This window comes from Glandiceps talaboti, chromosome 10 (genome assembly GCF_964340395.1).
Source record: "Glandiceps talaboti chromosome 10, keGlaTala1.1, whole genome shotgun sequence".
NCBI classification, from domain to species: Eukaryota; Metazoa; Hemichordata; class Enteropneusta; family Spengelidae; genus Glandiceps; species Glandiceps talaboti.
In genome coordinates, this window is record NC_135558.1 from 24433936 (window position 1) to 24448824 (window position 14889).

Consider the following 14889-nt stretch of genomic DNA (forward strand, 5'->3'; position numbering starts at 1 on the left):
TTTAATTCCAAAACCACTGAGAAGATTGGGCTGAAATTTAATGGGGATGCATCTAGGGATGTATAGATGAAGAAATATTAAGCATATAATGATTCATGAGTGATATGCAAATTAGGTGTAAAAATGTTCATTTTTGGTCAAAAAAGTACTTGGTCAATGAGTCTGAAACTTGTGAGATGTTTCTGAAAGTGTTATTCTGCAGATTCTCTTCAAAACATTTTGACAAAATTGGTCCTAGCAACCATGACCACACTAAATGGCCGTGTATTTCACAGATAACAGGGATTAATAGACAATTGAATAAACATTCAAAAAAAATGTATGTAAATTTGCCTAGCAACAAGACCACGCCCATAGCAACAGCCAAATAATCACATCTCTTGATCATAACGATTTGAAAAACTATCGCCCTGTTTCTAACCTTCCATTTCTCTCTAAAGTAATTGAACGAATAGTTCTCTTACAGTTAAATGAGCACCTCCTTTCTAATAATCTCCTTAATCCTCTCCAATCTGCTTACAGGCCTTACCACAGCACTGAAACTGCCCTTCTCAAAATCATAAACGATCTTTTAACTGCCAACGGTAAAATCACTCTCCTTACTCTCTTAGACCTGTCGGCTGCATTTGACACCATTGATCATAATATTCTCCTTAAACGACTTCAACACACTTTTGGTATCACAGAATCTGCCCTATCCTGGTTTAACTCTTATCTTTCTGAAAGAACTCAAATAGTCACGATAAATGGTTTCCAGTCAAATGCATCACCCCTCTCCTTTGGTGTTCCTCAAGGCTCAGTCCTTGGTCCTGTCTTATTCGTTCTTTATACCGAGCCTCTTCAATCTTGTCAAGAAGCACTTAATTCATCATCATGCTTTTGCTGATGATAACCAACTTTATAAAGACACTGAGCCACATAACATAAACCAAACTATTGAAGATATGCAAAACTGCATTACTGACGTCAAAATGTGGATGACTGCAAATAAGCTTCAATTAAATGACTGTAAGACAGAAGTCATACTAATCTCATCTCCTAGACTTTACACTAAACTTGCTCTTCACCCTTCCATGCATGTTGGAAACTCAGACATACTTTTCAGTCCAAGTGTAAAAAATCTTGGAGTCACACTTGATTGTAATCTCAATATGGCCAAGCATGTGCAACGCACATGCAAGGCCGCCTACATTCAACTGAGACAAATCAGCTCTATTCGTCTCTTTCTCACTTCTAGTGCCATTCAAACACTTGTCTCCACACTCATCCTGTCTCGCTTAGACTATTGTAATGCTCTTCTCTCTGGTTGACCTAAACACCTCACTGACAGACTACAGCATGTACAAAATGCTGCAGCTCGGCTTGTCTGCAAAGCTAAAAAGTTTGATCATGTACAACCTCTTCTTAGAAAACTTCATTGGGCGCCTATCACTTCACGTATTCAATACAAAATTTCATCCATTTGTTTCAAGTCAGTTGTAGGTATTGGCCCACAATATCTCACGGATCTTTGACATCAATACATTCCTCGAAGACCACTTTGCTCGTCTTCTGATTCTCGTCTTCTCTGTGTTCCAAGGGTGTCAACCAAAACATTTGGTGAAAGATCCTTCTCTTACATTGGCCCTACTTCATGGAACCACCTCCCTTTTGATCTCCGCCATTCCAAATCTTTGTCAACCTTCAGACATTCTCTCAAAACTCACCTCTTCAACTGCTAATAACTGTTTTTCTTTGTCATTTTTAAACAGGGCTCGAAATTAACTTTTTTAGTTGGTAGTCACTTTTTTAAAACTGGTAGTCGACAGGGAAGATTTGGTAGTCATTCTTTTTTTCAGCATTTAATAATTTATGCATAAACAAAACATTAAGTAATAAACGTTCTGATAACACCTGAGGTTTTTTTCATGAAATTATTGACATTCATGTTATGCAAACATTTGACCTGTCCTAAAATACTACATGTTGTAATTTCATACTAGTATCATAGTAAGTAAATATATAAATGATTATTGTGTGTACCAAGCTCTTATTTTGCAATGTCCACTTGGAAACCTCAAACTGACACAAATTTTGGCACAACACGTACATAATAAATATACACATATTTTACATTCATTCAGTCAGACACACATGTATACATGTACAAACACCCCCACCCCCCCCCCAAAAAAAAAACAAAACAAAAACAAACAAAAAACAAAAAAATAAAACACACACACACCAAACAGTTACTGGCTTCAAACATATATACAGGATGTGACTGAGAGATTGACAGAAATAAACTTCAAAACACTAACTAAATCGCTAGTCACACAGCAACATTACGCACTTTCCATTTTATTTCACTGAATCAAAAAATACACACGGTCACCATCCATTTCAGTTTCCCTTAAATTAAAAAATAACATGCTATGACCCAACCCTAGGGAGAAATGGGTTGCGCCAAGGCACGTCCTGTCAAATCTTATCTGTTACTATCTATAAACATAGAAAGTCATTCTGATTATGTCTAGGATTTGTCTCCTCGGCTAGGGGCTTCGATAAACGACGTAAATTTTCATCCTTCCACTAAATTGAGGTATCATAGTATTGAATGATGAGTTGTAAAATACTATTACATTCGCGATTAGTGTTGGGAGAATGACTTTATTCCGTATATTTTCCTAAGTTTTGTATCATTTTGATTGCAACTGTGTGACATGGAAAAGACAATGAAACAGTCATGAAATCAATAGAGCGTTGCGTTTGAGTAGACGTTATGGCGTTTGTAACATCACATATAAGCTACATGTATTTTGTTTATTTTACCAAGCCATTGTTATTGACTACAAAGTAAGCAATATCAAACATGCCAGCCGTATCTGATCACATGTAGCTTTAGAGTCCAGTGCTCATGCTACATTGCCAACTTGTCAGCAGGCCTTCCATGCATACGGTGGGTTGGTGTCCCCAGGATTTTTGTGGTAGTCAAGGATGACTACCAGTTTTCGAACTTGGTAGTCATTTTGGAAAAACTGGTAGTCAATTGACGTGAGACTACCGCTAATTTCGAGCCCTCTTTTATTTAATACACATTACCTTGAATTCACATTTCCATTAACTATTTCTGTATCCACTCTTCCTCTGTGCTTCGAGCTCTTCGGAGATGAGGCGCATTACAAATCATCTTATTATTTATTATTATTTATTATATATTGCAAAGATTAACATCAGGGATTCATAGACAAGTGAATGAAATTCAAAAAATGTATGCAAATATGTCTATCAACATGACTATGCCCACAGCAACAGACAAATGATTGCATATATTGCAAAGATAACAACAGGGTTAGATAGGCAACTGGATAGTCATTCAGCAAATGAACACCTATACCTAGCATTGATCAGCATGTGAGTAAACATTTTTAAAAACTGTACTGTTTTAATCATTAAAAAAACTGGTTAATTTTTCTGTTTTGCAGTTTACCGTTTAAAAGGTTTGCAAGCATTGAAGCCATTCATCACACAGAGGTTTATGAGTATGCCCAGTTATTGGCTAATAAACACTATCTCTTACCAAATTACCAAGTGTACAAATATATGTATGCAGCTACACTAGCTGATTATGGTTTCCCTGTGGAGGTAAGGAATTAGTTATCCATGGTTTTCTTTAGAGAGTTTGCAGATGTGAGGAACATTATGAATTGGGTAGCATCTTACACACAGCAGTTAATGCTTTGTAATTATGTTAACAGTGACACTGGAAAGTAGAAAAACAAACATTTTTGGCAAAAATTGATTTACACCAACAGTGTACATGTAATTTATCCAAAATGTTATTTAAATGACTGGTAGCTGTTAATTACACCCCTACACCTCTACATGCCTCCCCTCCCTAGGGGAACACTACTGCAGTGAGCTTCATACATCTGTTATACTTCATTTCTAAGACATTTAGAATTTAATTTCATTCATACTGTGCACAGAGATGACATCATCTGGTATGTATGCACGCTACTTTCTTTTGCGAAATAAGCAAATTTGACTGAATGGTGGCTATATTTGGATTTCTAAATCAATCATTCTTATGTAACTCAAAAGCTATAATACATAGATACTTCATTCAAATGTCTACCCCTCTATTGTCAGGTACAAGCTATCTTACGATACCTTGACTTTGACCTTCAGGGTCAATTGTCAAAATCCATTAATTTGTTGCATATAACGTGCAATCAGTGGTGTTTGTTTATGTTCAATATCTTTTAAATCGTGTTCATAAATAATACAGACAGGGAGATACTTGATCAATTGTTATTCTCAGAGATTATGTCAAATTTTACTGAATGGCAGCCATTTTGTTACTGAAAATGAACATTTATTGCATAACTCAAAACTTTATATACATAGAGATTTCATTCAAATGCTTACCCCTACATAATTAGAGATGAACTTTTTTAATAAGCCTTTGACCTTTGACCTTCAGGTCACTTAACAAAATCAGTTAATTTCTTGTATAACACATACACTTAGTTGGTGTTCTTTTAGTCACACGCAAGTAAACTAGATTTTCTCTGTCTTCTACGAAGACTTTTTCCTCTTGATATGTGAGACTTAGATCAGAACTTGAATGTCTCCGAAGTAGACAATGATTCTAAAGACAAAAACATAAATGTGTAATACAAAGGACATTAATTTTTGAAGTTAACATAAAGGTAGTGAGATAGATTTAAACAAAATAAGCTGATCTCTTTATTAGGCTTTTCATTAGATCAAAAGTCATAATGATGTCTTCACAAACTTTTCTCGAAACAAATATGAGTTACTCTCATTTTTTCCCAGCAAAACAGATATTTCTTTGAATGTTTCACATAACCAGACATTTTAGGCAACAAAATATGATTGTATAATTTGTGGAATGTCTGATCCTAGTTTTTGTTTCTGTAGGCATTACATTATTGTGAAGTGATTACAAATGCCATCCAACTAGCACCTCAGATGTTTAATATTACAATTATTGGACAGTTGTATGAGGTAAGATATTTACTAACACATATTGAAGCTGAACAAGATCGAGACCACTCCATTGCAAATAACAGGCACAGATTTGCCCTCTTTCAAAAATCTCAACCAGCAACAAATTGTTCATCGAGCCTCTTTTCTTGCAAGTGTCAGTGACAGTACACATCCCGCAAATGACCTTTTTCAGTTGTTTCCATCTGGCCACCACTATCATCTATAAAAGTCAAGTCTGTACATTTTAGCAACAGTGTCTTCTCATGTGCAGTGTTGTCACTTTGGTAATAATCTTTTAAATACTGATTAGTTGTAACAGTTTTGACATTTGTCATATGTTACCAGTTGTCAGTGAAAGCTAGTGGAGCTTATGGGTTCGGTTGATTCTCCATCGTCATCTGTTGTCTGTCCATCAACTTTTTACCTGTAGTTCTGCTGTCAGTGACAGTTGATGGAGCGTAAGGGTTATGTTGATTCTCCATCATCCTCCATCCGTCAACTTTTTAGCTAATCTTTAGGTATGGGTTGGTATAGGTATAGAGGTATAGGTGATCATGGTCTGTCTGTCAACTTTTTTTATTTTCATCATCTTCTCCGAAAGTGACAGTCGATATTTGGTGTACATGTTCCTTGGGGGAAGGCTATTCAGATTTGTTCATGCCAAGTTGATCTGTGCCATTTTTAATTTTTTACGATTTTTTTTCAAAAATGATATTTTCATCATCTCCTCAAATAGTACTTGCTTTGATAAAAAAAATGACTATGTTAATGAGCATTGTGACCGACACATATTGGAAATCAGTCCAAGAGACTTTAAGTAAACTGCCACTTCAAAAGACACCATTGACATCAAACAAGCAATGTAATATGTGCTATAGTCTTAATTCTACGCATTGTGTGCCCAAATGACAAGTGTTTGTTCGAAACAGGGTTGCAGACTTCAAATCCAAATTCTGCACCCCTTCTAAAGAATGGTTCATTCCAGTAGATGCTCTCGATCCACAAAGTCATGAAGTTGCCTAGCCTGAAAGTATGTGTATGCTGTCACTGTAGGGGATGATATTTGACAGTCAGTCGTCAATAAAAACAATAATAAAATTACCTCATTTTGAAAGGGAAAGTATTTTGTGGTTCATTTATGGAGTTTTGATTTTGTACGATCAATATTGGTGGCAAAATCGCCACGTCAAAATTGCCGATATGGTATTGCAGCGTAGAAACTAGTACAGTCGACTTGTCGAGGTCAAAGTTCTTTTCTTCTTTAATGAGCCTTACCATACATGAAAAAAATTCGAGAGATTGCAGTCCAGACTTTCATTTTAATTTTTCGTTTAAAGCTGGCGATATGATGTCTTGTCGCTTTTTAAAAATCATTTTATCGTTGAAACATCGTGAATTTTCAAAAACGAATGATAAAAAGTTAATAATAGTATTTTGTGATGTCATCTACCTAATAATGGTTATTTTAGTCATTGAATCTAGCTGCTCAAAAGCGAGAGACAGTTATTCAGATGACCTAGTAACTTTCGCTTGATGCATATGACGTACCGTTGGAACACGCTAGCACTCTGCATCTCTGTCATTGAGATTGAAAAAAATTCAGACAAGACATTTTCAGTTATGATTAGCAAAATATTTATTTTTGCCAAGATTAGTAGGCCTGTAGGTCTACAATTCCGATTTACACAATGTTATCTTGCCATGTCGTCACATTGAGCTTTGAACACTTGACTAAATTTAGTCCAGCTTGCATACAAAATGCTAGTCCTGCTTGCAGATCAATATGCAGTTACAGTATTGCTCCAGATCGGAGCAAGGCAACAACTTTAGTTTTAGATAAAATGTAGCAAAAAGGCATGAACAACTGTCGACAGTCTACCTCAACACCGAAGGGGCGACTTGTTCCTTATGCAAGCAGGACTAATGAAATATGAGCACCACCTGCAAGCAGGTCCATAGACTATTAAATTAAAATATCAGACGATGTTATGTCTACTACAAGTTGAATGTTGTTAGTCCCCGCGGACGAAGTCCGGAACGGGGACTTATGGATTGGGTTCCGTCTGTCCGTGTGTCCGTCCGTCCGTCCGCAGCCGTTTCTTAGAGATGCCTGTACCAATTTTTTTCAAACTTGGTACAGGGGCAACATGCTATGGCATACATATGCACATCAATTTGTTTTATGATACGATCCAATATGGCCGCCTAGCAGCCATTTTGTTTGCTAATTTTCCCTGTCTAAAGCCATAACTCAGACATGCTCAAACAGATCTCATTCAAAGTTGGTATTAGGACAGTGTTCTATGGCATATATGTGCATATTCATTGTTGTCATGATACGATCCAATATGGCCGCCTGGCAGCCATTTTGTTTGGGAATTTTCATGTCCAAAGCCATAACTCAGATATGCTTGAACAGATCTCATTCAGAGTTGGTATTAGGACAGTGTTCTATGACATACATTTGCATATCCATTTTCATATTGATATGATCCCCCATACCCGACCAATCCTTTATTGTTGTAGGCATGTTCCATGTCCGACAAGCAGACACAACATATCTAAGTCTGTTTGATTTAGGTTCACAAGTGTTGTTGCGTGATCAGAGTAGTGATAATTCCTTAAAACCCAATCATAGCGGGGACTATGTCATTCTCAATGGCTTGTTGACAATTATGGACAGTGTTTTTGGTAGATTTGTTGGAAAATAGAAATTCAAATTGCCTCAAAATTACTCTAGATCCCTAGTTTATTTCATTCATCATTAAAATTTTCCATGGTTAAAGCTGTAAGACACTGAAATTATTTATAGCCAATCTCTTTTTCTTTTTCTTGTGTGCATTTCCCAGTCATTTTTTTTCTGAGATTTTGTGCAATTTTTCATAACAGTAGATTTTTGTTATAAAATGGTGACTATGGTATAAAAGTACAATACATGACCAACTTTCTGTGTAAAATGTGTTTATAGTGAGACATCATATGAAACCACTAACCACTTTATTACATCACTAAAACAAAACTGCATAGTGGAGAGCTGAAGAACTGAACCACTTCTACATGTTACCAAAATAAAAAATAAAATTAAAAAAAACCAGCAGAGCTATTCTGACCAATAGGTCGCTTGTTTGGAAAACAGTTTAAATATGTTATCGAGCATTGTGACCATTGCCATATTGGAAATCAGTCATCATCACATCGCATGGTTACTTTTCATTCATCAGATGTACACATTAATCTTTTGAATTTGTTGAAGTTTGGTTCTAAATATACAGAAGGTGGTAAATACTCAGCTCTCAACAAATTGAAAGTATAGCAAATCAAAAGGAAATGATATTCATCTTCTATGTCACCAGATTTACATATTTTACATACTCTGAGTTGCGAGACAATGCCTTGGTAACATCCCTCTTCGATCGCTAATGGTAGTGATGAACATCGAAATCGGACAAATGTCCTAATGTATTTAACATTACACTTCAAAAACAAATATTTGTCTGGCTCAAGTAAACTTTTGAAAGACGTAATATATACTTACAATTTGTTGAGAGCTGAGTATTTACCACCTTCTGTATATTTAGAACCAAACTTCAACAAATTCAAACAATTAATGTGTACATCTGATGATGATTTGCTGATTAATTTGTGTAAATTTGTTTTCCAAGCAATAAAATTGAGAACTTCATTTATAAATTCTGTACCTGTGCAATAAGTGCATGTTATTTTTGTTTCGTGTTATGTACTCTTTTTGCATATGGGCCTGTGGCCTAGTAAAGCAATAAACCCTTATTATTATTGTTATTACTTTTCAATTTAGCAAGCATTATGTCCTTGACTAACGGCATCTTCAATACCCTCTATTACTACAGAACACTGTGTTGGACAGTGAGTAACGAACACATGTATGGTTTTGACATAAGGTGTGAAAATAAAAATAAAAAACATTATAATTACGCATCCTAAGAAGTAAAGATGAGTAGTTACCAGTAGTTGCTATGTAGTATGGTGAATATTCATAAGTCTCGATGCATATTCATGAACCTTTAGCTGGTAGACAATAAAAAGTAAACACCTATTGTCTGTTATTGATGAGCCCAAACTATGACCATTTTACATGCTGTCTTCCTTATTCCATTATGCAAAAAACTTCATGAAACACAAAGAATTTCTTTCCCGAGTAAATCACTTTCACATGTAGTTTTTTGAAAGTTGTCATTCATTCTATAGCTTTCAAACAACATGTCTTTCCTGCGTCATGTAGCTCAATGATTGTGCATTGATCACGTAAGATTTGGGTCAAAGTATTTGTCAGTCTAATTCAGACATATCCAGAAAAACTAATTAAAAACTAAAGTTTGTCTCATTATTGTATGATTTCCCTAAAACACGTTTTTTCTTCAGAATTTTGAAGAAAAATGTCATTTAAAATTTCACTATGAATAACTGAATATGTTCATCCCTTGCATCTAAATATGTTTATGTATGGATGCTACATGTTGCCAAACGTCACGATTTCTCAATTCAACTTGACCATTTAGGAATGTTACTGTACTGACAAACATGAAAAAGTAGTTATTCTTTTAGAACATATAAAACAAATACCATTTATCGATGACATAAAAGTCAAAACCGTACTTCCACAACCCGGAACTTCACATGCACTTCCCTAGGCCCTAGTATTGCCATGCATGAGCCTGTAGTATTTCGACCCTTGCGCCAAACTTGTAACAATTTCTAAGAGTAGTTGGTGATGCTTTGATACAACGTTACAATAATCTTGCTTACAATCAGGGACTGTTACAATATTATGTTGCTGAAATGACGATTGGAATAGCAATACGCAAGATCAAAAAAAACACTGTGGTGCCCATGCATTCAACTGCTCTACACATATGGCATGGTCTGTTGGGCAAAGTATCTTGTCATACGATTGTTTGACTGTCAGGGTTAGCGTGAATGTTGGCCAATTACCAGGGGTTTCCAGGGAGGTTTGAAATTCCAGAATTTACAAGGATCGTACCAAAGGTGTGAAAATGAAAATATGCGATCACAAAATGAAAACCAACAAGGTTGATTTGTTTTCAGACATGTTTACATGAAGTGCCAAGGGGTGGCTTTCCTATAATTAGCCATAAAAAATCAAAGGCAATGAATACGGCGACCAAAGCTTTGAAACACTGCTAAACCACTGTCTATGGCTAAGCAAAGATGTCAAAACAGGGGTATCATAGCCAATTTTTAGCACAACTGAACTGAGGTTCAGTAGTGCTATAGGGATCGCCTGGTGTCTGTCTGTCTGTCTGTCTGTCTGTCTGTCTGTGTGTGTGTGTGTGTGTGTGTGTGTGTGTGTGTGTGTGTGTGTGTAAATGACTTAAAGTCAAAAACTACTGGACCAACTGTCATGATATTTTGTGGGGGTACATTACCTTGGGTGTCTAGTTGGGACATGACCACACCCATAGCAACAGCCAAATGATTGTGTGTATTGTGAAGATAACAACAGGGTTGAATAGGCAACTCTGTAATCATTCAGCAAACGAACACCTATACCTAGCATGGGTCAGGATGTTAAACATTATTAAAAACTGTACAGTTGTGCTACAATGCCATTGGCGTTTTTTTTGTTTTGTAGCTTGGTAATCGGTTGAAATATCATGACCCACAGTACTTCACTGGCAGTGAACTTGAAGAACCCTCATGGCTTTTAAGACTTAAAATGATTGAACAGCAAATGAAGGTAAGTTAATCTACTCCTACCGGTAGTAGACAAGAAAAAAATAGAAAGTGGTTGTACTTGTTTGAAAATTAATACGATTGGAACACTGACACCAAACATCGCAGAAGTGAAAATAAATTCATTTTCTCACAGTTATTTTCCAGAGCCAAACAGTTTAGACGAACTATTTTGTTGATTATTAGTGAGCCCCCCCCCCCTCCCCTGGGGTGCTATTACAATGGGCTTCTTCTGTGTGTGCGTGAGTACATGCATCCTTGCAGACAGACATGCAGTATCCAATATCTTTCAAACCTGACACAGATGTGACATATAATGTGAGACATATGCATGTCAGCTTGTCTTTTAACCAAGGCAATATTTTGAACCAATTTTTCAAATCTGTTATTGTTCTGTTTATCTTTGTAGGAGGGTTTAATTCATCCACCATCCTCAAGGGCCACACCTATGCCATGGATGTATTCTTCGTCCAATCTTAGTGGGATAGAAAGTCTAGATACACCTATCATAGGCATGTCAGTGGAAAATTCCAGTGCCAATCTGCAAGATTACATCAATACATTTGATATGTCAGATGTAGGTAATCAATTTAGAACACAACAACATATGGTATCCTTACAACAGTTTGCAGCAGAACAGTTAGGTACAGGTGAGTTGCTATATCAGTCAATGTCATTAACTTTATTCAAAAGATATGAAGTTTATTTTATCATACATTTTTCATGTGTGGATGTAGTGACCTAATATCAAAAAACCGTTTGGATGGGAAATGTTTGTTCAAATGAATATGATCACAGGTGTGTGATTTGGGTAAAAAATTTTAAACTCTAAAAGTACTGTGCAGATTAGCCTGAAATATTTTGGAAATATTCTTTTAAGATTGTAAATGAAGAATTGTGCAAATTTGGTCTAAAAAAGTGAAATTTGGTCAAATACTTTTATCAAGACCACTCGGTAGATGGGGCTGATGTTTGGCATCAATATTACTAGAAGTGTTAGTCTGCAGACGTTGTTAATGGCATGTTGACACAACTGGCCCTAGAAACCATGACCATGCCCTTAGCAACAGCCAAATGCCCAGTCTATTTTGCATTGATAACAATATTATTTGTGCTACAGTGCCATTGGCACTATTTTTTATTCTCAGCAAAGTAATCAAACCTCAAATGGGCTTTTTAATGTTATAAGTTTTTTTGTTTGTATAGCTTTCAAAGTCATTCATCAATTTTGAACTATGTTAAACATTTTAACATTTTCATTTGATTAAAATATGTCACATTTATGTTTGTATAACCTTGACCAGGAGCTGGATTTACCATGACAGCAAGCAGTTATTCACCAGTTGGAAGTCAGACTCCCTCTAATGTACCTGGTCAGAACTCTGCCCATGACTCAAATACATCACCTGCAGTAGATCCTTCAATGATGCAACAACCTGTACAGCAAGGCTATGACAACCAGCAGACTGCATATGGACTTCAAAGTAACAACTACATGCAGCCTCAGGCCCAATCTCAATTTCAGAACATGGCATCCCAACCTGGCGAGGGTAATGTAGACTTGGGTGCATCCATGGGGAGTAATTTCAGTGAATACAGTACTACTACCACTGGAGAATCTGGAGAAGAGTCTGAATTTTTGGAGAGTGGTGCTTCTCAAAAATTTGATTATTATGCTGCCAGTGTACAACAGGTCAGTTATCAATGGCAAAACATAGAACCACTTGTCTCATTGTGTGTACCCTTATCTGCCTTTATACATAATGAAATAAAAGAACAACTAAGGCCAAAAAAAAAAATATGTCTGGTTCTGGTCAGCGCGCGCGTGCCCTGAATACCCCCGCGTCGATCCTTTTTTTTCCGATAATTTTTGCTTTCCCGTTCCTTATTTACAATTCCCCGTCGATCAACACTGTATGCAAGGCTAGCGGAAAAAATTTAACTCGTGTGATGGCGCACTTCTATTTGGTAACGGGTACCCTTTTCTTCTAGTACTGTTGCATACCCATAATCCCCCGTACGATATGTGTACGTAATATGTACGATGAGCGTGGTTGATGGGAATCACGGGAAATAGTGTGTTCACTGTGCTAGGTGGTAAACCGCTCACATGTTTCGAAAATGTCAGAAGTTTGAGTACGTCGTGAGCAATCGAAATGTTGATATCAATTCAGCTGACTTTCGAGGTGTTCTTAGTTCTGGTGATCGTTTCGTTCTGCCTTCTGAATACAAAGATTTTCCTGTAGCGTAAGCAGTTAGCTCTGGATGTATGCGCTACGATGTTCGACACGTCTTTCCATCTGCGATGAGTTGGAAAGACGTGTCAAACATCGTACCGTATACAGACTGCGTATCAGACTGATGATGGACGGTGCTCGAAAGAAAACACTGCCTCCTCTACGTCCGTTGGACAGACCTATTTCTCGTTATTTAACGTTGCAAGTTGCACAATGACATTATACAGTGGTTGCAAGGCAAGACTCATTATCTTGGATGGGATTATAACTGCAAATCGGGATTATAACTGCAAATCACTGGGCGATTAAGATAAATTTGTAAATGTGACTAGTGATGCCCTGATGGATGATTGATCCGCATCGTATAAAACTTGCCATACAACAGTGCCAACTTCCAGAGTTGTATGACATCTTCCGAGAGCATGTAAAGTGTCAAAAATGTGTATTTACTAATTGCCAAAAAAAAAAAAAAAATTAGGAAAAAAAAAAAACGCGCGTCGGTCGCACCACTTTAGAAAGTTTACCCTGACCAGACCCAGATTTTTATTTTTTTTTGGCCTAATATATGGGAAACTGATGATAATCTACATCAGATTATTAGGCCCCAAAGGGGAGACTATTACAATGGCCCATCTGACGTCCATTCATCCATAATGCATCATTTCTCAGACATGCAGTATCTAATTTCTTTCAAACCTGACACAAAGGTGTCATGTCATATGAGACTGACATCACTTAGTTTCACGACATATACAAATTTGACTGAATGGCAGTCATATTTATAGTTAAAAATCAAATATTTATTGCATAACTCTAAAAATATAATGCATATAAACTCCATTCAAGTGACTCCCCCTATTATCAGGGACAAGCGTTCTTTTAACATTGACCCTTGACCTTGATTTTCCATGGTCAATTATCAAAATCCAGGGATTTCTTGCCTACTACAGACACTTTATCCTATTTATTTGTTGCCAATTTCTTTTAAATCATGTCCACAGGTGACATAGGAGTAGACAAATATACACAACTGAAAGATGACCGACCACATTTCTAGAAACAAATCAATATATTCCTGCATAACTCAAAACTTCCATACATACAAGTGTCTAACCCATATAATAGAGAGGTTTAGGTACGTGTTAGAACACATACGTGTGCGGGTGCATGATCGTGCAGGAGTACAAGTATGACACGTACAAAATTGTGTTTAGTTATGCGTTCTAAACACAAACGTGAAAAACAGTGGAATGTTAATGCACGCGTTGACATCTTCTGTCCAGAAGGCCTGACACATGCCTTTGTTTTCTAAATTTGTTCGTATTTTTGCCATTTTTCCTGCAACTACCCAATTAGTTTAAAGTTATGCTTCAGAACTTTGATATAAAAAATACGACATTTAATAGATGAAAATGAAAAACTCAACACATATTTAAAGTTACGTGTACACCATTTTGACGTAACGCCGTCTGATACAGAACGGCTGTGTTGCTTCGAATCACGTGACTATGACGCTACACGTATAGAACACACGTAAATACACGCATCTAAACCTCTCTAATCACATGCAAGCATTGCTTGTAAAAATGTGACCTTTGACCTCAAGCCTTACCTTCTGGGTCAATTTTCAAAGTCAAACTTTTTAGCACAACTAAGCTTAGGTTCAGTAGTGCTATAGGCATGGTGTGGTGTCTGTGTGTGTGTACATGCATGTGTCTGTGTTTGTGTGTGTGGACGGCTTAAACTTCAAAACCACCAGACAGATTGACTTGGTATTTGGTAGGGACCATTACTTGTGGTGTCTATTTGGGAAATTGTTGAGAGCAAAATGATTGCATCACAGGTATGCGATTTGGGGTAAAAAAATGTCATTTTTTGCACAACTGAACTGATAAGGTTCAGTAGTGCTGTAGGCATGGAAAAGTCT

General features: G+C 36.6%; 1 protein-coding gene across 1 annotated transcript in view; it reads left to right on the forward strand.

Annotated features, from left to right (window-relative positions):
- LOC144440768 (uncharacterized) overlaps positions 1-14889 on the forward strand; it is a 176060-nt gene that overhangs the window by 112683 nt on the left and 48488 nt on the right. Inside the window, exons 15-19 of the mRNA XM_078130147.1 lie at positions 3465-3624; positions 4927-5013; positions 10625-10729; positions 11135-11375; positions 12030-12418. Coding sequence (XP_077986273.1) covers positions 3465-3624; positions 4927-5013; positions 10625-10729; positions 11135-11375; positions 12030-12418 — 982 coding nt within the window. The remainder of the gene's footprint in view (positions 1-3464; positions 3625-4926; positions 5014-10624; positions 10730-11134; positions 11376-12029; positions 12419-14889) is intronic.